Raw genomic sequence first — 21,396 nt, 5'->3', positions numbered from 1 at the left:
TAGCGTGATACACAACATGCTTTTACCAGCGTATCGTAGATATCGTCCCAGCTTTAAGAACATTGACCAACTGCACGTTCCATTATAATTAAAATTATAATTAAAAAATTAAAAATAAATAAATAAAAACAATAAAACACTGTTTTGGTACTGCAGAGTTTCTGGATAGCAGGATTTTTTTTATATTTGCTATTTTGTATGCATGATAAAATAATAGTGTATGCTATTACGCTAAGGCTGGATGATATTTAAAGGCGTTTTTTACAATACACAATATTGTGTATTGTAAAAAACGCCTTTAAATATCATCCAGCCTTGGTGTATTAGCATTAGCATTAGCATTAGCGTTAACCTCCACTGGGTTATAATGTGGTAATTCAGTGCTGGCCTAAAACCAGCCACCGCTTTTTATAATTCCCCAGCGCACCACCCAGCATTTTGACGGTACCACGTTAAGTTAAAGCCAGAAAGTCACAGTAGGTCACGTATTGCTAGAAATTTACCCTGAAAAAGGCGGCCAGTCTTTGGTAAACAAACAAATGCACAGTGGAGGAAAGATGCCACATATACAAATATATAAATATATCTAAATACATAGTTTACAAAGTTTGTTTTGCAGTTTAGCTTCACTGTATTTCATATTTTATATGATATTTGATAATTGTGTTACCTTTTCAAATTCCTCTTCCTTTAGGAGAGGTCAGGGGCATTCGGCTGAAAGAAATCCTAGAGGAATACAGTGTATATAATCTTTAAACTTTAAATCTTAAGTCCTAAATCTGTTAAACAATAAATCAAATAAAGAAATAAGTTCAGTTTTATTAGTTCGTTTTATTTGGGGACTATTTTGTCCTCCAATGCGCTGCATGCCCCTCTTTTAAAGTGAATTACGAATGAGTTAAAAAGGGCTTTCTCCAAACTTTCAGTGCAGTCAGGCAGTGTATTTGCGAATTTCCACGATGTAGCCGTCAGAGACTCCTCTATTCTCCACCACTGTGAACAATTCTACCTAGAACTTCTCTGAACGTCTTCAGCTACATCTTACCCATTTAATTATGCAGAGTCCTGGAAAACCAGGGGAATTTCCCTTCAAAGCAGTGATGCTGAAAGCAGTATTAACACCGAGCACAGTGCAGAGTTCCCAGCGCTCAGACTGCTCTCCCTCAAAGCACCAGCGCTTTCCGTCTGGCTGATAATGGGGGCTTTCAGTCCTCATCCTGCACCTGTCCCAGACACCCCCTGCATGTCAGCACTTCCAGCAGGAGCCAAACGTACCCCACCCCCCCACCGGAAAACACTGAATGACCCCTCAGAGGAGGAGAGAAAGCGTCCTCAGCCAATAGGCAGGCAGGGAAGCAGGTGCTAGGCCTGTCCCAATGCCCCTGCCACTGACACTATACAGATCCAGTTACAGCCAGGTGATCATGTTCTTTTTCGCATCAGCCATTGAACCAGATAACAAGCCCTCATTGTCCACCTCTTTTTAGACAGGAAAAGGAAATAAGCAGTTGGCGGAGGTCAGACAATAGGGCCGCTACACCCCTCGCACGGGTGTCAACTGACCGGGGCGACATTACAGGCTGTGGCCGTGCGAACCGGAGCGTGCCCGGCCATTGTGGCGCTGTCACTTGTGCGTGTCACGCCGTTATTGACTTGTGCGCGAATGGGCCGCCCGTTTAATTATAGAGGCATCAGCTCACACTTGCAGGGGACGGCCCAGTGGAAACTTGTGAGCAGGGGATGACTGCAGAGCGTGCTATAGAAGAGGGAAGAGGAGGAGGAGGAACGCGATTATGTAAATGCAGAACAGATCATAAAGACGCCTTCAGCCCACACACGTATTTATAGCAAAAGGCACTAAACACAGCTCTCCGGTTGCCTGAGAAACAAGCCGAGCTTTTACTGCGATCAAAGCGATGCTTGTGAAAAATAATTTGTCACGTAACAAGTAGGCTGTACGTCCTAATTACATCTACTGTAGCGTCTGATGAGCTCTGCAGCAGCTCGGCTTCTAAACCTCCTAAGACCTGAACTCATCTGACCTCTCCAAAGGTTTTCAGACAGCCCTATGTTCAGTAAGTTGACCATGTGCAGGACACTGGATCAGCTGCACATCAACCTAAGCTCACCATCCCAATTCCAAAAAGCCACCTAGCTGTGGGAGAATCTCTGGAGTGATGGAGCTCCATCCCTCCATCCCACCTTTGGGACCAGTTGGATGGGCGGAACTAATCATCCAACACTGGTAGCTGGCCTCACTAATGCTTCCTGCTGATTGGTGAATGACTTATGGCCACGTTATTTGGATTCAGTTGGCTTTAACTTGGTTTAAGTGGCCAGTAGGGATGAAACGTTTATGGTGGTATTTTGAGAATTCTGATGGTTTCACGTAGGGCTGGGCAATATGGGAAAAACACTATATCACAATATTTATCATAATATATGTAATTACAGACTAAATAGATCAGTATCATCAGATTTTTAAAAACTACTAATCAGATGCTGTCATGTACTGAATACAGTGATGATTTTTATTTATCTGCTTCACTTCATCTAATTAAACCAGTCTAATCACACTGTCGGTAAGGGAAACACTATCCTCGATATGCTTAGAAAAGCATAGTATTTATCACGATACAAAAAATTATCGTGATTTTGTCCTGCTCTAGTATTACGTATATCACTGCATTTCCATTACTGGCACTTTCTATTTTTTGCAGCTTATTTCTGTGCCAAGAGTTTATGAAATATCAAAGTAATACTTTCATAATGTATATAATAAAGGCTCTGAGTACTAAAGGCACCACAAAATTACCCAATATATGAAGGCAACAGTCTGCAGGAAATGAAAAAGACATTTTTATAGACAGTGTGAATCTGCATAATAGCAAAAACTTCTAAATCTGAAGGTTAACGGTGGCTTATTTACCACAAATACACACATTAAACAGCTGAAGTACAGACCAAGTATTGTAGTATTTAAAACACCATATATATATACTCATACATAGACATAGATAGATAGATAGATAGACAGACAGATAGTTAGATAGACAGACAGATAGACAGATAGATAGACAGACAGATAGACAGATAGATAGACAGATAGATAGACAGATAGATAGACAGACAGACAGACAGACAGATAGATAGATAGATAGACAGACAGACAGACAGATAGATAGACAGACAGACGGATAGATAGACAGACAGATAGACAGATAGACAGACAGACAGACAGACAGACAGACAGATAGATAGACAGACAGACAGACAGACAGACAGACAGACAGTTGGATAGAGATAGATAGACAGACAGATGGATAGAGATAGATAGATAGATAGATAGATAGATAGACAGACAGACAGATAGACAGACAGATAGACAGATAGATAGACAGACAGACAGACAGACAGATAGATAGATAGATAGATAGATAGATAGATAGATAGATAGACAGACAGACAGTTGGATAGAGATAGATAGACAGACAGATGGATAGAGATAGATAGACAGACAGTTGGATAGAGATAGATAGACAGACAGATGGATAGAGATAGATAGACAGACAGATGGATAGAGATAGATAGATAGATAGATAGATAGAGAGATAGACAGACAGACAGACAGACAGACAGATAGATAGACAGATAGAGAGAGAGTTGTTAGAATAGCCCTGTAGATGTTCGGTGTGGCTGAACACAGCTCTCTTCACTGTCTTCCAGAGACACTTGTTAACAACCTCTCCTCTACTCTCGTAATGGCGAGTAAGCCGACAGTAGTGGTGGGTTTACTTTAAATCAGGTGGACATGAAAACTGTGCCCTTGTGCAGTGAGCATGTGTGTGCTCTCTGGTGCTAGAGAGTACTCCTACTCTTGCTAGCGACACGTCAGTGCCAAGCGCTGTGATGTGAGTCAGTCGGGCTGAATGTGATGTGTTTAAAATACACAGCGCTAAATGTCTTTCCGAGCCTTTTCTCTTAAACCGTGGTATTACGGTATGTAAAAACGAAGACTGTAGGACGAATTTTTAAACAGTATGACCCTTTTACTGTCATACTGCCCAGCACTAGTGGCCAGGAATAATAGCACAAGGACTTGTATTGGTACAGTGTGTTGTTCCGGCCAGCCCAGGCCAGAAATGGAACCCCATTCTGCCAAGTGGAGGGTAGGAGTGTTATCCACTGCACGTACCAACCAAATACACAGCATGCATTTGAATGAAACCTTCCACTAAAGGTTTTTTACTTCAGGAAATGCACCACAGCAGACTGGGGTACACACAGTTGTTGGCAACTTTACAGGAGAAGAAAAAGTCTAAAGAACAGCAGTCTAATGTGCCACCACTACGGCCTGGGGGTCATGAGTTTGAATCCCTAGCCACGCCGCTTTGCCATCAGTACCCGGACTCTGAGAGAGCACAACTGGCTGTGCTTTCTCCAGGTAGGTAGATGGCGCTCTCTCCCCTCCTCACTCTTAAACGAATGTTAAGTACTTACCCTCCTAGAGTCGGGAGCATTGCCAGTGCTAGGGCGAGCTACGAACCCATTGTGGATGTAGGTTAATTGGCAGAAAAGGGAATTATGTAAATGTTGATATAGCGATAAACAAATCCATATATAAAAAAAGTGGGTGCATTGGATTGGACAACAGCAGGAACACAGCACATCTCAATAGGTGTCCTCCTTCCCTGTGTTCTTGGGGGTTTGTCCTTGAAAGTTAGCGTGTCAAGAAGTCTGCTCTTTGCATTCTTGGTATTGAGAAACACCCTTGGTTCCTCTCAAGGTTCCTTCCTCTCGATCTGAGGATGTTTTTCCTATCACTGTTGCCACTGGCTTCCTCAGAAGACACTTGGACCAGCATCTCTGTAAAGGTACTCACACATTCGTTGTGAAGCGCGCTACATGAGTAAATTTGACTTGAATTTAATTAGTTGACTGAAACTAATTTTATTTGTTTATTTATTTATTAATAAATTCTCATATCAGTGCATCCCTAATTTTCTTATGCACAAACGAAAGGCCCAACACAACGAGCCCACAGTGGACTGGACTAAAAAACAGCGTCCATCTGACTTCCCCTTTATGCCATCAGCAACAGCATTACTGCATATGACCTTTATGAACTACTGCAGGAAGCACTCGTCCCCCTTGTGGCCTGCACACTTGACCAGCAAACAGGAAAACTTGTGAAATATTAACTGAGTCACAGGAGCAGAGGCTTTTTAGAGACTTCTCCCCCAACCCCTCACACTGGCTGTCCAGCCAAGATACTGGAGCTATGAGGCTAATGCACACTGTGCAGCTTTCCCAGACTAAGACCAAGTCTAGACTAAAACCATTACTAACGGTGATTCACAAGTGAAAGTGCAAGATGATCCACGACTGGCTTTAATGGATGCCCAGTAAACCAGCCCATTGTTTCCAAACGTTCTCCTGAAATCAAGGGCATTGCCAGTAAGTTCACCACCTTTGTCCAGTAAGAGCCTCTACTCTACTGGTGAGGACTTACCCTAGATTGGAACACTGCTGTGGGGATTTGATTGCATTCATAATAAACGTTGGACGATAAGTTCTGGCACTCCAACTCATTCCAAAGGTACTGGATTGGTACTGGAGCTCCATCACTCCAGAATTGCAGACCAATGCTGGGGGACTTTATACCCCTCTAGCCAACTCCTGGTATTTAGGAATGCTGACAGTAAGTCTGAACGTGTAAAATACACAGGGGTGAACTCGCTAAACAGGAGGGATGTCTACAGACTTTTGGACATGTAGTGTAGCTAGAGGATGTTGGATTGTATATAGACAGGCATTATACTGATATATAAGCCTTCCAGCTCCATTGCTGTGAGGAATTGATTGCATTCACCAATCAGGAGAGCAGTATTCCAACTCAACCTGCATGTACTGGATGTGGTTCTACTGCTCCACAGCCTAAAGCCAGAAGTGTAGTTTAAAGATAATGTATATAGACAGGTACTGTAGCATAATGTAGGGCTTACAGCTCCACTGCTGTGAGGATTTGATTGCATTCAGCAATCACAAGAGCATCAGTGAGGTCAGGTACTCATATTGGATGATCCCAGAGGTAATGGATGAAGCTCCATCACTCCAGAAGGCAGTACCACTCTTCCAGCCCAATGTCAGAGGTCAACGCTTGGCATTGGGAATGGTGACCCATGGCTGATCCAATGTTAATGGATTGTATATAAACAGGCGTTATACTATTATATAAGCCTTGCAACACCATTGCTGTGAGGATTTGATTGCATTCAATAATTAGGAGAGCAGTATTCCAACTCAACCTGCATGTACTGGGTGGAGCTATATCTCTCCAGAATCCAGTTCCACTGCTCCACAGCCCAAAGCTGAAACAATATGAATGACATTATAAGGCTTGTAACTCCATTGCTGTGAGGATTTGATTGCCTTCAGCAATCAGGATAGCCTTACTCCAACTCAACCTGCATGTAGTGGATGGTGATGGTGCTCTATCTAGCTAGAGGATGATGATTGTATATAGACAGGCGTTATACTATTATATAGGCCTTACAGCTCCATTGCTGTGAGAATTTGATTGCATAGAAGTCAACACTTGGTATTGGGAATAGTGACCTTATATCAACTGCAACTGATCCAATGTTCTACACATAATAAACTCACTAAATAGAGGGGGTGTCTGGAGAGTTTAGGACATGTTGTGTAGCTAGAGGATGATGACTGTATATAGACAGATGTTATACTATTATATAGACCTTACAGCTCCATTGCTGTGAGGATTTGATTGTATTCAGCAATCAGGATAGCCTTACTCCAACTCAACCTGCATGTAGTGGATGGTGATGGTGCTCTATCTAGCTAGAGGATGATGATTGTATATAGACAGGCGTTATACTATTATATAGGCCTTACAGCTCCATTGCTGTGAGGATTTGATTGCATTTTCAACACTTGGTATTGGGAATAGTGACCATATATCAATTGCAAATGATCCAATGTTCTACACATGATGAACTCACTAAATACAGGGGGTGTCTGGAGAGTTTAGGACAGATGTTGTGTAGCTAGAGGATGATGATTGTATATAGACATATGTCATACTATTATTCATACTATTATATAAGCCTTGCAGCTCCATTGCTGTGAGGATTTGATTGTATTCCGCAATCAGGATAGCCTTACTCCATCTCAACCTGCATGTAGTGGATGGTGCTCTATCTAGCTAGAGGATGATGACTGTATATAGACAGGCGTTATACTATTATATGTAGGCCTTACAGCTCCATTGCTGTGAGGATTTGATTGCATAGTCAACACTTGGTATTGGGAATAGTAACCTTATATCAACTGCAACTGATCCAATGTTCTACACATGATGAACTCACTAAATAGAGGGGGTGTCTGTGGAGTTTAGGACGGATGTTGTGTAGCTAGAGGATGATGATTGTATATAGACAGGCGTTATGCTATTATATAAGCCTTGCAGCTCCATTGCTGTGAGGATTTGATTGCATTCAGGAAATCATTATTCCAACTCAACCTGCATGCATTAACTCTTCAAGCCCAGTGTTAGAAGTCTAGTGGGAATATTGGGAATAGTGACCTTAGGTGAATTGCAACTGATCCCACTGTGAACCCTCTAAACAGACACAGCACCCCAAAGCACATCCACGGCCAAGTCCTCCCCAGTTTTACCCTCAAACTGAGCTGAGAACTGGCTGCACTTGTTGAAGCTGCAGCCTCCCACACACAGCAGCCCACGACCGAGCTGTTTCAGAGCTCCCAGCCAGCAGCTGCTACTGTAACATAACCCAAGCAGCTCAAACACACACAGAGACTCGATCTGGGAAGAGCCCAATGTCAATAAACAGCCCACCCTACCCTTCACTGAAGCTGCTGAATATTTCATAGCAATCAACCAGACATACAAACTCAACTCTCTGTATCTGCTCACGTTAAAAAGCCTCGAGTCAGCAAATGAATGGATGCACCCACCTTCTGAGAGTCACTTCAGACTATCTCATCCTCTCGGAGAGGGCTTCCTTCAAAGTTAATGAGGAGCTGATCCAGACGCAGCTTCACCAGCTACAACTGTCCACCAACGCAACTGCGCTCCGCCCCCTAGCAACGCTCTCAACTGAAGCTCTGCCCTTAGCACAAGTGCGCAGCTCCTCCCCCTAACAACCAGTGAAAACAAGCTCCTCCTATTACACCAGGGATCTACTCAGGAGTCGATTCACTTCACTTTTTCTGATTCGGATTCCAAAGAATGGGAGTCGATTCTTTGAGTCGATTCCGCACAGTTTGTCCTGGTCTCTGGTTAAAGCTGGTTAAAGCAGTCTAGCTCCTGACCAGTGTGGTCTTGTTTGAGTTTGATCAGCCTGACCATCTTCACCAAGCTGGTCGTCAAGCTTGTTGTCAAGCTGGTCTTACTGGTGGACCAACATGGTCATGCTGGTTGACTCGTTTGGTAAAGCTGCTTAAGTAATTTGGTCAAGCTGGTCATACCGGTGGACCAGAATGGTTGAGGCTGGTCAGTCATGGTGGGCAACATGCGATTCTCAGGACAACTGGTTAATATTATCATTATATGTGTTACGTTATGTAAAATAATTAGAATTATAATTAAAATAAAAAAGATCAGAAACAGAAAATGTTGGATGTACAGCTAAAAGATGACTCATGATGAACTGGATGGATTCCTGGTTCCTGGTCAGTTGCTAGGTGGTTACTATGGTGTTGCAAGGTGGTTTCTATGATATCCCAGGCGTTTACCAAGTGGTTGCTATAGTGTTTGCTATGGTGTCATGAGGTGGTTTCTATGATATCCCAGACCAGCTGCCACCTACCAGTCCGACCAGCAGGCCCCGCCCCCAGCACCTACCACCCATGCCAGACCAGCGGCATACCCTCCTACTACTGCTACCTGTTTAATGACCATGTTCAAACCTAAATGGACTCTTAACTATCTGCCACTATTAATATCACCACTATTAACCATCATTACTCTGACCATCACTGCCATGACTACATTAATGGGGCAGTGGTGGCTCAGCGGTTAGAGCGCCGGGATATCGATAACAGGGTTGTGGGTTCGATTCCCGGGCTCGGCAAGCTGCCACTGTTGGGCCCTTGAGCAAGGCCCTTTACCCTCTCTGCTCCCCGGGCGCTGGAGTTGGCTGCCCACCGCTCTGGGTGTGTGTGTGTACTCACTGCCCCTAACACGTGTGAGTGTGAGTGTGTGTTCACTACCAGATGGGTTAAATGCGGAGGACACATTTCGCTGTACAGTCCACACTGTACAGTGACGAATACGTGCACCTTTATCCTTTATCCTTTATTAAGTTCTACTACACCATGATTATTATATTATGATTATGATCAGAGCAGTTTACAGTTTAGATGGTTTGGTAACTTTTATCAATCATTTATAAATAGTTCTGATCAGAGGAGGACGGGTCGGGTCCCCCTGGTGAGTCTTGGTTCCTCCCAAGGTTTCTTCCTCCAGCTCTGAGGGAGTTTTTCCTTGCCACTGTCGCTGTTGGGATCTGCTCACTGGGGGTCTTTGATCCTTCATGTCTTCTTATGTTATTTCTTTTTTTGTCTTTTACTAAGTACTAATTATGTAAAGCTGCTTTGTGAACAGTTGTAAAAAGCTATACAAATAAATTTGACTTGACAATTACCAAGTGGTTGCTATGGTGTTGAGGTGGTTTCTATAATATCCCAGGCGATTGCCAGGTGGTTGCTATGGTGTTGTGAGGTGGTTTCTATGATATCCCAGGCGATTACCACGTGACTGCTATGGTGTTGTGAGGTGGTTTCTATGATGTTCCAGGCAGTTACCAAGTGGCTGCTATGGTGTTGTGAGGTGGTATCTATGATATCCCAGGCGATTACCAGGTGGCTGCTATTGTGTTGTGAGGTGGTTTCTATGATATCTCAGGCAGTTACCAGGTGGTTGCTATAATGTTGTAAGGGGGTTTCTATGATATCCCAGGCAGTTACCAAGTGGCTGTTATGGTGTTGTGAGGTGGTATCTATGATATCCCAGGCAGTTACCAAGTGGCTGCTGTGGTGTTGTGAGGTGGTTTCTATGATATCCCAGGCAGTTACCAAGTGGCTGCTGTGGTGTTGTAAGATGGTTTCTATGATATCCCAGGCAGTTACCAGGTGGCTGCTATTGTGTTGTGAGGTGGTTTCTATGATATCTCAGGCAGTTACCAGGTGGTTGCTATAATGTTGTAAGGGGGTTTCTATGATATCCCAGGCAGTTACCAGGTGGCTGCTATGGTGTTGTGAGGTGGTTTCTATGATATCCCAGGCAGTTACCAAGTGGCTGCTGTGGTGTTGTGAGGTGGTTTCTATGATATCCCAGGCAGTTACCAAGTGGCTGCTGTGGTGTTGTAAGATGGTTTCTATGATATCCCAGGCAGTTACCAAGTGGCTGCTATAGTGTTGTGAGGGGGTTTCTGTGATATCCCAGGCAGTTACCAAGTGGCTGCTATGGTGTTGTGAGGTGGTTTCTATGATATCCCAGGCAGTTACCAAGTGGCTGCTATAGTGTTGTGAGGTGGTTTCTATGATATCCCAGGCAGTTACCAAGTGGCTGCTATAGTGTTGTGAGGTGGTTTCTATGATATCCCAGGCAGTTACCAAGTGGCTGCTATGGTGTTGTGAGGTGGTTTCTATGATATCCCAGGAGATTACCAGGTGGCCACTATGGTCAACACCGTGGGATCAACGCTGGGGGCTTTATTCCCCCCTCTGCCAACAGGGGTAGGGGCAGTGGTTGCTCAGCGGTTAGAGCGCTGGGCTATTGATAATCGGGTTGTGGGTTCGAGTTGTGGGCTCGGCAAGCTGCCACTGTTGGGCCCTTGAGCAAGGCCCTTTACCCTCTCTGCTCCCCGGAAGCTGGAGTTAGCTGCCCACCACTCTGGGTGTGTGTGTTCACTACCACAGATGGGTTAAATGCGGAGGACACATTTCACTGTACAGTGTACACTGAACAGTGACAAATACTTGCACCTTTACCTTTTAGGTTCATGATGTTTATCTGCTCCAGAGAGTCCTATTCTATTGGCAGTATTTCTCTACAGGGACTAGCACATCTATGTCAGCGACGGGTGCAACTCAAAGCAGCTGAATGCAATCATTGGCAGGGGTGTCCACAAACATTTGGACATGTAGTGTATGGAGCTTAACATGCATAGTATCACAAATCCCTGATTGTGGTTTTCGTATAAGGAGTTTAATGAGTTTTTCCTATAAAAAATGTTGCATTTTACAGTGATTTTGGCATTACAATGAAATTAGTAAAATAGCTGCACGTCTTCTCGAAGGTTCCTTGCATTTTAGACCATTAGATCTTCTGTTTTACTGTTTGAAAACTAAAAAAACAACAACATGGTCTTTAAAGCTCTACCAGAAAATGTATTTCCGAGTATGAAATGTATTTCAGTTCATGAATATCATGTCTGGTAAGGTCACCGATTCACTGGAAGGCTATGTGAACCAGCTTTTCATCTCCAGTCTGTCAGAAGTCCCCTAATGTGGGGACTCCAGCACAGCAGAACACACGTTCCTCTGAGGTTCATCTGAAATTGCCGTCTATGTCTAAAATGGACGTCCGTGGCAGGAAGCCGCTCGGACAGTACGGACGCCGCGACTGGTCCATGTCCATGACCGAGGTTGTCAAGCTCTTGCGCTCCTTCTTGAGGGACGTGTGTCTCTGCCACTGGCACAGAAGCAACTCCACCTGCTCTCGGAAGAAGCTGGTGGTCAGGGTGTACAGGATGGGGTTCAAGGCACTGTTGATAGGCAGGATGAAGATCACCACCCAGGATGTGATGGTTCCTTTAAGGGAAACCGAGAAAAAGAAGACATGTAAAAAAAAAAACTGTCCTATACAGTTTCCATGCTGGGGGCTTCCTGACCATTAGCACTGAGGCACTGCTAGGGTTTGAACTTACAATCTTCTGCCTATACCTTTCATTATCACTTGGACACAGAAATGTCCATGCTTTCACAACTCTTGGGTGGCACAACTGTCTAACTGCCTAATCATAACAAGGTCACAGGTTCGAATCCTGGCAATGCCTCAGCCCTATTGTAAACCCCACGAGCCTGGGGGCATCAGCTGACCTGCAGGTGGGAATTAGCATTGAACAGAATGAGGAGGAGGGCAGCCTGTGAACATCAACATTTTTTTTGTATTATTTATTAATAATTTGACCTCATTTTTGACCTCATTTGGAAGGCCAATTACCCAATCCCCATCCATGTGAACTCCACCCATTACTAGCAATGCCCCCAACACCGGGAGCGTGACGACTAGAGCTTGTAAAGCCAGCCGCCACCTCTTTTCAAACTGCTGCTGATGCAGCATCACTAGCAACCCGAGAAGCTCCGATACAACAGCTAACAGATGCCTGTGCTGACCAACATCACACTGAGAGTGATGTGAGGAGGAAGTGCCATCAACCCACCCCTGAGAAAGAGCAAGGCCAATTGTGCTGAGCCAGGATTCTAGGTATAAGGTCCTTGAGGAACATTTGGAGGTTCTTCTATGTGATGACACATCCTGGCTGGGTTAGGTAACAACAGGTACACTACATATTGACTTATTGGGACACCTGTTCATTCAAGTCAAGTCAAGTCAAATTTATTTGTATAGCGCTTTTTACAACTGTTGTCATCAGAAAGCAGCTTTACATAATTAGTAATTAGTAAAAGACAAAGACAAAAAAAAGAAATAATGTAAGACATGAAGGATCAAAGACCCCCAGTGAGACCCTCATTGTTTCTTGTGAAATCAAGAGTATTAAAAAGAGTTTATCCTGTTTTTCTTACTAAACTACTAGATTCTGGAGGAGCATTGCTGCGAGTATTTGATTGCATTCAGCGACAAGTACGTTAGTAAGGTCAGGATGTTGGATGATGATCACCACCCCACCTCATCATCCTCAACTCCCCAAGGCATTCCAAAAGTATTGGATGGAGCTCCACCATCCATCATTGTTTTTTTTAAACTGCTGCTGATGCAGCATCACTAGTAACCTGAGAAGCTCTGATACAACAGCTAACAGACGCCTGTGCTGACCAACCATCTGAGAGTGATGTGAGGAGGAAGTGCCATCAACCCACCCCTGGGAAAGAGCAAGGCCAAGTATAAGGTCCTTGAGGAACTTTTGGAGGTTCTTCAATTTGAAACTGTGGAGAAACCTCTTAAAAGTCTCAAGGACCACCAAAAGATCCTCAAGGACCTTACACTTTGGACAGTGCACATTCAGTGATGTTTTTGAGTAAAACTCAAACTTAAACTATTGTTTATCAAAAACAGAACAAAGGTTAGGAGAACCTTTGACTAAACTGAGGTAACTCACACCTTTTTGGGGGTGTAGGGATTTTATGGAGGTGCCAACTCTCCAATAAGTGCCACTAGGTTGTCTGTAACCTTTAGAGCTTCACTTCAGAGTGTATTTCAGTGAATTTGAGTGATCTCTTAATTATGTTATACAGCAAGGTTTCAACAAATGCCAAAGACATCATAAAATCCAGCCTTGAGAATGTAAAATGTTATGCAAATGTACTGAAATGGTACTATTATCATTTTATGAGGAATATGAGGAATAGGGCAGTTATACTGTGCTAATGGGTATTAAGTAAAATGCTGAAATGAAGGGCTATTAAAGTGTAACAACTTTTGGGGAAGCACTATAGAGAATTGGCATTTCTTGCTTCTGGCATTTTAAGATCCTTGAGGAACATTTGGATGTGGATGAACCTCTTATGGTGCGTTGAGGAACCTTCAGGAAAAGGTTTTTAGAAGAAAAAAGTTCCTTGAAGGTTCCTCGACTCACCTTAAGAGGTTCCTCCACAGGTTCCAACTGAAGAACCTCCAAAAAAGTTTCTCAATAATCTTATACTTTTAACAGTGTACAGTTGGGAAGTGTAATTCGCGCTTTGAGTCACCACTAAAGTACACAGTTTGTCTGGATGAGATAATGAGAGATACAGAACCATCACTGAAAGTGAGAGAACCAGTGTTGTCCTGACCACTCCTCCTGACCACACAGTGCAGTAAGCAGTGTGCCAAGCCCAGAATAGCAATAACAGCAATGCTATTCTTTTGATAACAGTCTAAGTTTAAGAACCTTCAGATTGAAACTGTGGAGGAACCTCTTCAGGTGCTTTGAGGAACCTTTAATGAACCTTTAATGAAGGTTCCTCAAAGCACCTCCACAGCTTCAAACTGAAGAACCTCCAAATGTTCCTCAAGGATCTTATACTTTTAACAGCGAAGAATGTGTGCTTTAAAATAGCAGCTTCAAAATCATGCGGATGCCTACTGAAACCCCCCAGCCATGACATCCTAACAACTGTGAATACCCGGGCGTCCCCAGTCTCCTTTTTTTTGAGAACTTATGGTCACTCTAGCATTTGGATCAAGTGTTTTTAAGATGATGATCAACACACAGTCAGGCAGGTATGTCCACACATTTGACTGGAAACTCATGTAGATTTACCGGTGGGTTAGGACAGTAAATATAATGGCTATATTCATGTTGTAGACATCATGAGAGCTGTAAAGAACTGTGAAGAAGTTGGGACGTTTCTCTGAGCCACTTCACACCAAACCCCTCGCTTATAGTTCAGTAACCGAATTAAGCAAAACCTTCAACAAATTGGTGGAATTCCCCTCAAAATGGTTGGTATGGCACAACAGATAACACCACTACCTGCCAGTAAGCTACCACACCACGTGGAATACTGGGGTTTGATTCCCGGTCTGGGTGACTATGCTGCACTACACCAATAAGAGTCCTTGGGCAAGACTCCTAACACTACATTGGCCCACCTCTGTAATACGAGTAACCTTGTAAGTTTGTCAAACCAATAAAGACTGTCAATACCCTCAACAGAAGCTAAAAATGTCCAAATGTTTGTGGACACCCCTTCTAACGAATGCATTCAGCTACTTTAGATTGCACAAGTTGCTCACACAGATGTGCAAATTCACTCACACCCCCACAGCTTGTCTAGTAACTAACTAACACTCTTGTTACTGAATGCAATGCAAATCCTCACAGCAATGTTCCTCCAAAATCTAGTAGAAAGCCTTCTTTCCTGGACAGTAGAGACAATTACTGCAACAAAAGCAGGATCAACTCTTTTTTTAAGACCCTTGATTACAGAAGAAGTAATGAATGAACAGGTGTCCCAATACTTTTGTCCATATAGTGTACTCAGGAAAGTCTGTTGTGACAAAATTGATCCCAGTAATGCTAAAATAGACCAGCATAACCTTCATAGTTAGTCATCTCAATGAGACTGCAAAGAGTTTAGATGGGTTTGTTGCAGCTTTTTATTATTTATTTTTATTTTAAAGTTGAAAAATGAAAAATGCCCAACATATATACTAAAAACCTTTGGACCCATAATTGCATCTAATGGAAAAGCCTCAGTTAGGTCAGAACAAAGAAAAAAAAATCACAATGACAAAATCAGTCTAAAAAGCTCAGTTCCCGAAATCTTCGAAGGTCAGTGTTGTTTTCCACATGTTCCTACCTGGGATCTCCACCTCCAGCAGGGAGAGGATTTTAACCAAGAATATGGGGATCCAGCAGAGGGCGTCAGAGAACACGATAAAGAAGAAGCGGTTGGCCACGGCCACGTCTTTATGCAGCCGGCTGCGCAGCTCTGTGGCGTTGATGCCTGTTTTATAGATGGAGTAGAACATGCTGGAGTAGGAGATGACAATGATGAGGAAGGCCACCAGATTGAGTCCTGCACACAGAAAAACAGACCAGAGGAAGGACAAGAGCATGAAAATGGTCAAAATGGAGCATCATGAATCTTTTTCAACCAATACCATCTATACACTGATCAGCCCGAACATTAAAATCACTGAGAAGTGATGTAAATAACACTGATTATCTGGATACACAGACACCTGGAAATATTAGGCAGCAAGTGAACAGCCGGTTGTTGAAGGTGATCCCTAAAAACAAGGTGATGTTTTAATACCCTTGATTTCAGATGAAACAATGAGCAATAAGCAGGTGTCCCAATACTTTTGTCCATATAGTGTATTACTGGGCCTCTTTAACAGCATCATTCACACAAACAGGAGGAGGAATCTCTCGAGCTCACCTGAAAATGACAGGGTTAAGGGTGGTGCTCAAGGGCCTAACGGTGGAGGTCAGCGGACGCTGGTATTGAACCCACAACCCTGTGATCAGTAACCCAGTGCTCTACACTTTGAGCGATGCCATAAAAGAACCACATTTGGTACCTTAAAAAAACATTTGCAATAGAGATGTGTGAGTGTGAAGAACCTTTAAAATGTTCTTTATGAAGGAATTTTAGGGTTCTCTTACTGGAATTTTAGGAAAATATGCCATATGTTCTACAAGGGCTCCATGAAGATCCATGTTTGTAAAAGTGTGTAAAATTTCTATTTATTCACTAAATTATTATTGATAGAAATAACCAGAACATTAAATGTACCGTAACTTTGTGGAAATCGATATTTTCAATAATTAAATGAATCACTCTCAGTATTGATCACATGAAGATCAGATCTCCAGATGTTTAAATCTGTTTAAAAACACAAAGGTCCCGAAAGATGTAAAATAGAAACCCATTCCATGCCGCTTTGCCATCTGCGTCCAGAGTCTGGGAGGGCACAATCAGTACTACTCATGCTGTCTCTGGGTGGGTAGATGGCGCTCTCTCCCCTCATCACTCTTAAGCGATGCTGGCCATCACAGGTGTCTGTTAGCTGGTGTGGTGGAGCGGAGGACCCGATGCTTTCCTCAGAGCGCAACGGCTGCCCAGCGATGCTGCATCGGTGGCAGTGCTAGGGGGGCTACCAAGATGTGCCTTAACTGGTAGTATCATATTTTTAATGGGGTGTCCTGATTTTTCCACATGACCCTATGAAGATGTTCAGTCATCGTATTGCCCGTGCCCAGCCGCAGATGTGGTTGTGGAGTTAGGATGAGCTTGAGCTTTTATTTTTATCAAATTCAGCCATTCTGCTTCTTTTTTTCCACTTTAAATGATAAGAACGAAAAAGGCCAGTGTTGGAGACGCACAGAGAGCAGCCTGGAAAGCTGGGCTGAATTACATCTGACCAAAATGCTCCACCGAAAATCTCCTAATTTAGGAACGGGATTAATTGCTGTCTGGAAAACTATTGCTCCAAGCAACTTATACTCATATAACATACAGATGTGTTGTATAATGCTCCCTTCAGCCTGACAGAGCATGTGTGTGTGTGTGTGTGTGTTCTCAGTGCTGGGACAGGGAGCTGCCATTACAATTAATGTGCTGGAAAAAGTAAAAAAAAAAAAAAAAAAAGCCCATTCCATTACTTCAGGATGGGAAGTGCCAAGAACAAGGAGCCGAAATGAAGGAATGACCAGAGAATGACATCACCGGTGAGATAGAGGGAACATTAGTAACACACATAGCACTCAGTCCAAGAGGGGCTTCATTAGTGTCATCACTGAGTGTGTTCACCTCTCTCACACTAAAAAAACAAGCACGGTGACGTTGCTTTATGGTGAATTCAAGGCCCTATTAGTGCTCTAAACTCCAGGTTCAACCATAGCAGCACAGGACCGTCCAATCTGCCAACATGTTTACAATAGGAAACCCCCCAGAACCACATCTACACTCAAATATAAAGGTGCTACAAATGGTTCTTTGAGTGATGCTATAGAAGAACCACTTTTGGTTCCATGAAGAACCAAAAACCTTTCAAAGACCCAAACACTTTCTCTTGATGTAAAGGTTCTTCATGGATTTAAAGATCACATCTTCTACACATCACTCAAAGACCCATTTGTAGGTCGTGAGTCAGAATCCTGAGCCATGCCACTGACAATTGGTACTAGTCATGCTGTCTCTGGTGGGCTAGATGGTGCCCTCTCTTCTCATCACTCTTAAGCGATATTGGCCGTCACAGGTGTCTGTTAGCTGTAGTGGTGGAGCTGAGGACCCAATGCTGCCCGGCGGTGCTGCATCGGTGGCAGCTTGTAAAGTGGCGGTGGTCGGAGACATGCATTAAGTCCTTACCCTCCTAGTGTTGGAAGCACTGATAGTGCTAGGAGGAGCTACGAAGAGGTGGGTTAGTTGGCAGCAACAACGTGATTTTCATGGGGTGTCACGATTTTTTCACACAACCCTATGAAGATGTGCAGTCATAGTATTGCCATGCCCAGCTGCAGATGGGGTTGCAGAGTCACATTGCTTTGTAGTGATTTTAAGGGCCTATTACTGCTCTGAAGTCAGTTCAACCACAGCAGCACAGGACCCCCCCCCCCCAGAACCAGATCTACACTCTTAAAAATAATGGTGCTGCAAATGGGTCTTCGAGCGCCACCATAGAAGAACCACTTCTATGTCGGTCATAGAGAAGTGGGAGTGTGAAGAACCGCTAAAAGACCCAAAGAGGAGATACTCTGAACTAATTTTTTGGTGGTTAGAATGGGTTTACCAGAGGAATGAGTGAATAACTGTGTGTGAATAACTTCAGCAGGGGGTCTGAGATGCATTTGAGCCACGTAATAGCTGTGTAAACACCTCCGTCTCTGTCCAAGACACATTCCACAACCAAAATCCCTCCCAGTACAACTCAAACACCAGTAATAATTGCTGTGCATATTTGCATATTCCATCCTACACAGCTATCAGGCTGACTAACCAGAGATGTATTTGACTATCTAGTGTAAACGCATGTGGTTAGATCTCCTCAGGAAAGACTCCAGATACTAGCTGCATGAAGTGATCAGGTATAAACAACCAACCAGCAAACAGAAACAGCTGAATGATTTTATCATTTTTTTCTATTTTGTATTTTATTACTTAATAAAATATAATTTTATGCATTTCTAATTAATTAATTAATTTATTTTCCTCAATTTTTATGCATTATTGGTTTCTCTGTTCCTTTGGGTCGTAGTATGAAGGTGAGTGAAAAACTTTGGTGCGTAGTTCCTTATGGTAGTAAAACACAAATGTAGATAAAATAAGAAATACTGAATATATTACACACATTAACTTATAATATACAAAAACTATACATCGCTGCTGTCCAATGAAAAACTGGACTGGTCCGTTTTTATTTTTCCCCTTTGTTTGAACCCTGTAATGGTTCTGTACACTGTGTAAATAATCTGAGTGAATCGACCAATAGAAATGCTTTTATTTTACATTGACTTTCCATTGACTTTGATCTTTTGAAGAGGACCGGGCTCTCCAGAACCACAAACATGTGATGAGGACTGAAAGGACATACTTAAAGTCTTTTGGTCCAAAAGCTGTTTAAAGCAGCATTATGCAAGAATTGGTATGTATTGCTCCTGGGCTCCCCCTGCAGACAAGAAATGGAATTTGCGCTTTGAACCACACCTAAAGGACACACTTTATACAAGCATTTCTGGACAAGCTGAAAGATGGCTTACAGCTTGGTCTGGTGGGTCGACCAGTGATGTCTTGCCGGTCATGCTGGTTGTCTAGCTTGGTCAGGTTTATCATGCTTGTAGATCAACGAAACCATCAAACTCAAAGCAAAACATTCCCTATGCTGGTCAAGTGCTAGTCTACCAACCCTTTGCTGGTCACCAGCATAACCAGTTTGAGCTGACCATGTAGTTTTTTTTCAGCAGAGATAAATGATAGGGTTAAAAAAGCTTCAAAGGGTTAAGACTGTAATATCTAAAGTTACTGCAAATAAAAAAAAAACATGCTGGTATTAAGCATGGAATGGACCAGATGAAATATTTTAGCAATATTACTAATAACATTATTAATAAATATTACTCACTCTCTTCACCAAAACTCACCCAGAAATATGCCTGTAGAATATCCTTTGGCGGTGGGTTTCTCTATGCGATCAGAGTGCAGGGGGAAACAGACTCCGTTGCGGCCGTAATAGTTTCCGAAAAGCTCCTCGCTGAGCAGCGGCACGGCGGCAATGGACACGCCCAGCAGCCAAATCACAGCCAACATGACAAAAGTCTGATTCCTGCCCGGCCGAAGGTGACTCAGAGGGAACACGATGACCAGGAACTTCTCTAAGGTCAGGTAGGTGAGCAGCATGACGGACACTTCAGAGGAAAGCATGGCCAGGAAGCCGATGGTGCGGCACTCCAGGCTTTCCATCCACACATGGGCGTTCTTGTTGTATTCGCCGCGGAATTTGAGGTCGAAGACGCCCACGAAGAACAAGTAAACCCCCATCAGACAGTCCGCACCTAACGGGGAGATTAATAGAGAGGGAGTGTTAGGAGATGGACAGAAAAGCACAAGGAATCACAGACTGGGTATCAGCACAATGCCTGAGACCTAGAGACCTATATACCTATACCTGTATAGATATGTGCACATAGAAGACATACAGCAGGTGTGAGATTATATATAAGAATATAAGAATGTCCCTCCGATCCGAATCTCATCCGATACTGATCCGATCCGATCTTTGTGTTTCCATTAATAATGCAGTCCCACGACTAAGATAAGACATGCTGCTCCACAACAGTAAACAGCAGTAAAATCCCTATTTTAGGACCAGTTTCTGTAATCAGACTAAATTCTAATCTGATTTACTTTGTTTGGAGCAGCTTTTTAAACAACTGTTTTAAACTCTATAGTGTTTAATATCTAACAGTCCAGTCTGACTGACCTCCCTGACCATTCAGCTCCAGCTCCTTTACAGCTCTGCAGTCTAATCAATTAGTGTGTGTATTAACATAAGAATTATCCTCCTCCTCGGTTCTGAATGTGCTGTCCAGAGCTGGTTTAGAACCAGAGAAAGGAGTGTGGTTCTCTTACTGGTAGAACATTTAGAGCATTTCCACCATAGTCTGGTTTCTAACCAGACGGAGTTTCAGAGTAAAGACAGGATGGGAGGAACGTTAGATCTTCCCAGATGGAGATGGAGTAAAATATCTTTGTCGTTGCTCAGCTACAACAAAATTGGGTGTTTTTTGGCAGCACAGAGAAAAACAGCAGAACATAGACCAACGTTTTCTGGAAGAGTGAAGAGTTTAGATCCTCCTCTTCTGACAGATTAACTAACTCACTCTTCACCTGCTGTTGCTGCATCTCATTTACAGCGGGGCTCTAAGCTAACGCTAAGCTAAAGTTTTCATCTTCCCTGAACTTTCTGTTCCACCTTAAATAACGCAGCAGTTCTGCTCTGCTGTTGAAATGTACACACTGTTACTGCAGCACTATTTAAGGTGGAATGGAGAGTTAGAGTTAGAAGTCAACTGTAGCTTTTGTTTTGGCTGCTAACTGGTAACGTTGCCAAACTTATCAGTTCAAGTAAAGCTCTGTTTGTTTTGCTCACCGAAATATTGCTACAGATTGGTACAGTTT

The 21,396-nt window shown here is 43.2% G+C and overlaps 2 protein-coding genes across 2 annotated transcripts in view; both read right to left on the bottom strand.

Moving 5' to 3' along the window:
• The window catches only part of frya (furry homolog a (Drosophila)), a 143,235-nt gene extending 135,118 nt beyond the window's left edge, over positions 1–8,117 (bottom strand). The window contains exon 1 of the mRNA XM_072691491.1: positions 7,999–8,117. The gene's annotated coding sequence lies outside the window, so the exon portion shown is untranslated. The remainder of the gene's footprint in view (positions 1–7,998) is intronic.
• Positions 8,118–11,232: 3,115 nt separating this feature from the next.
• The window catches only part of rxfp2b (relaxin family peptide receptor 2b), an 82,902-nt gene continuing 72,738 nt past the window's right edge, over positions 11,233–21,396 (bottom strand). Inside the window, exons 16-18 of the mRNA XM_072691486.1 lie at positions 19,860–20,270; positions 15,574–15,792; positions 11,233–11,859 (exon numbers count right to left, since the gene is read on the bottom strand). Coding sequence (XP_072547587.1) covers positions 11,597–11,859; positions 15,574–15,792; positions 19,860–20,270 — 893 coding nt within the window. The 3' untranslated portion in view covers positions 11,233–11,596. The remainder of the gene's footprint in view (positions 11,860–15,573; positions 15,793–19,859; positions 20,271–21,396) is intronic.

This window comes from Salminus brasiliensis, chromosome 11 (genome assembly GCF_030463535.1).
Source record: "Salminus brasiliensis chromosome 11, fSalBra1.hap2, whole genome shotgun sequence".
Taxonomy (NCBI): Eukaryota; Metazoa; Chordata; class Actinopteri; order Characiformes; family Bryconidae; genus Salminus; species Salminus brasiliensis.
The sequence above is the reverse complement of the archived record's forward strand: the minus strand, read 5'-3'. Positions and strand labels throughout refer to the sequence as shown.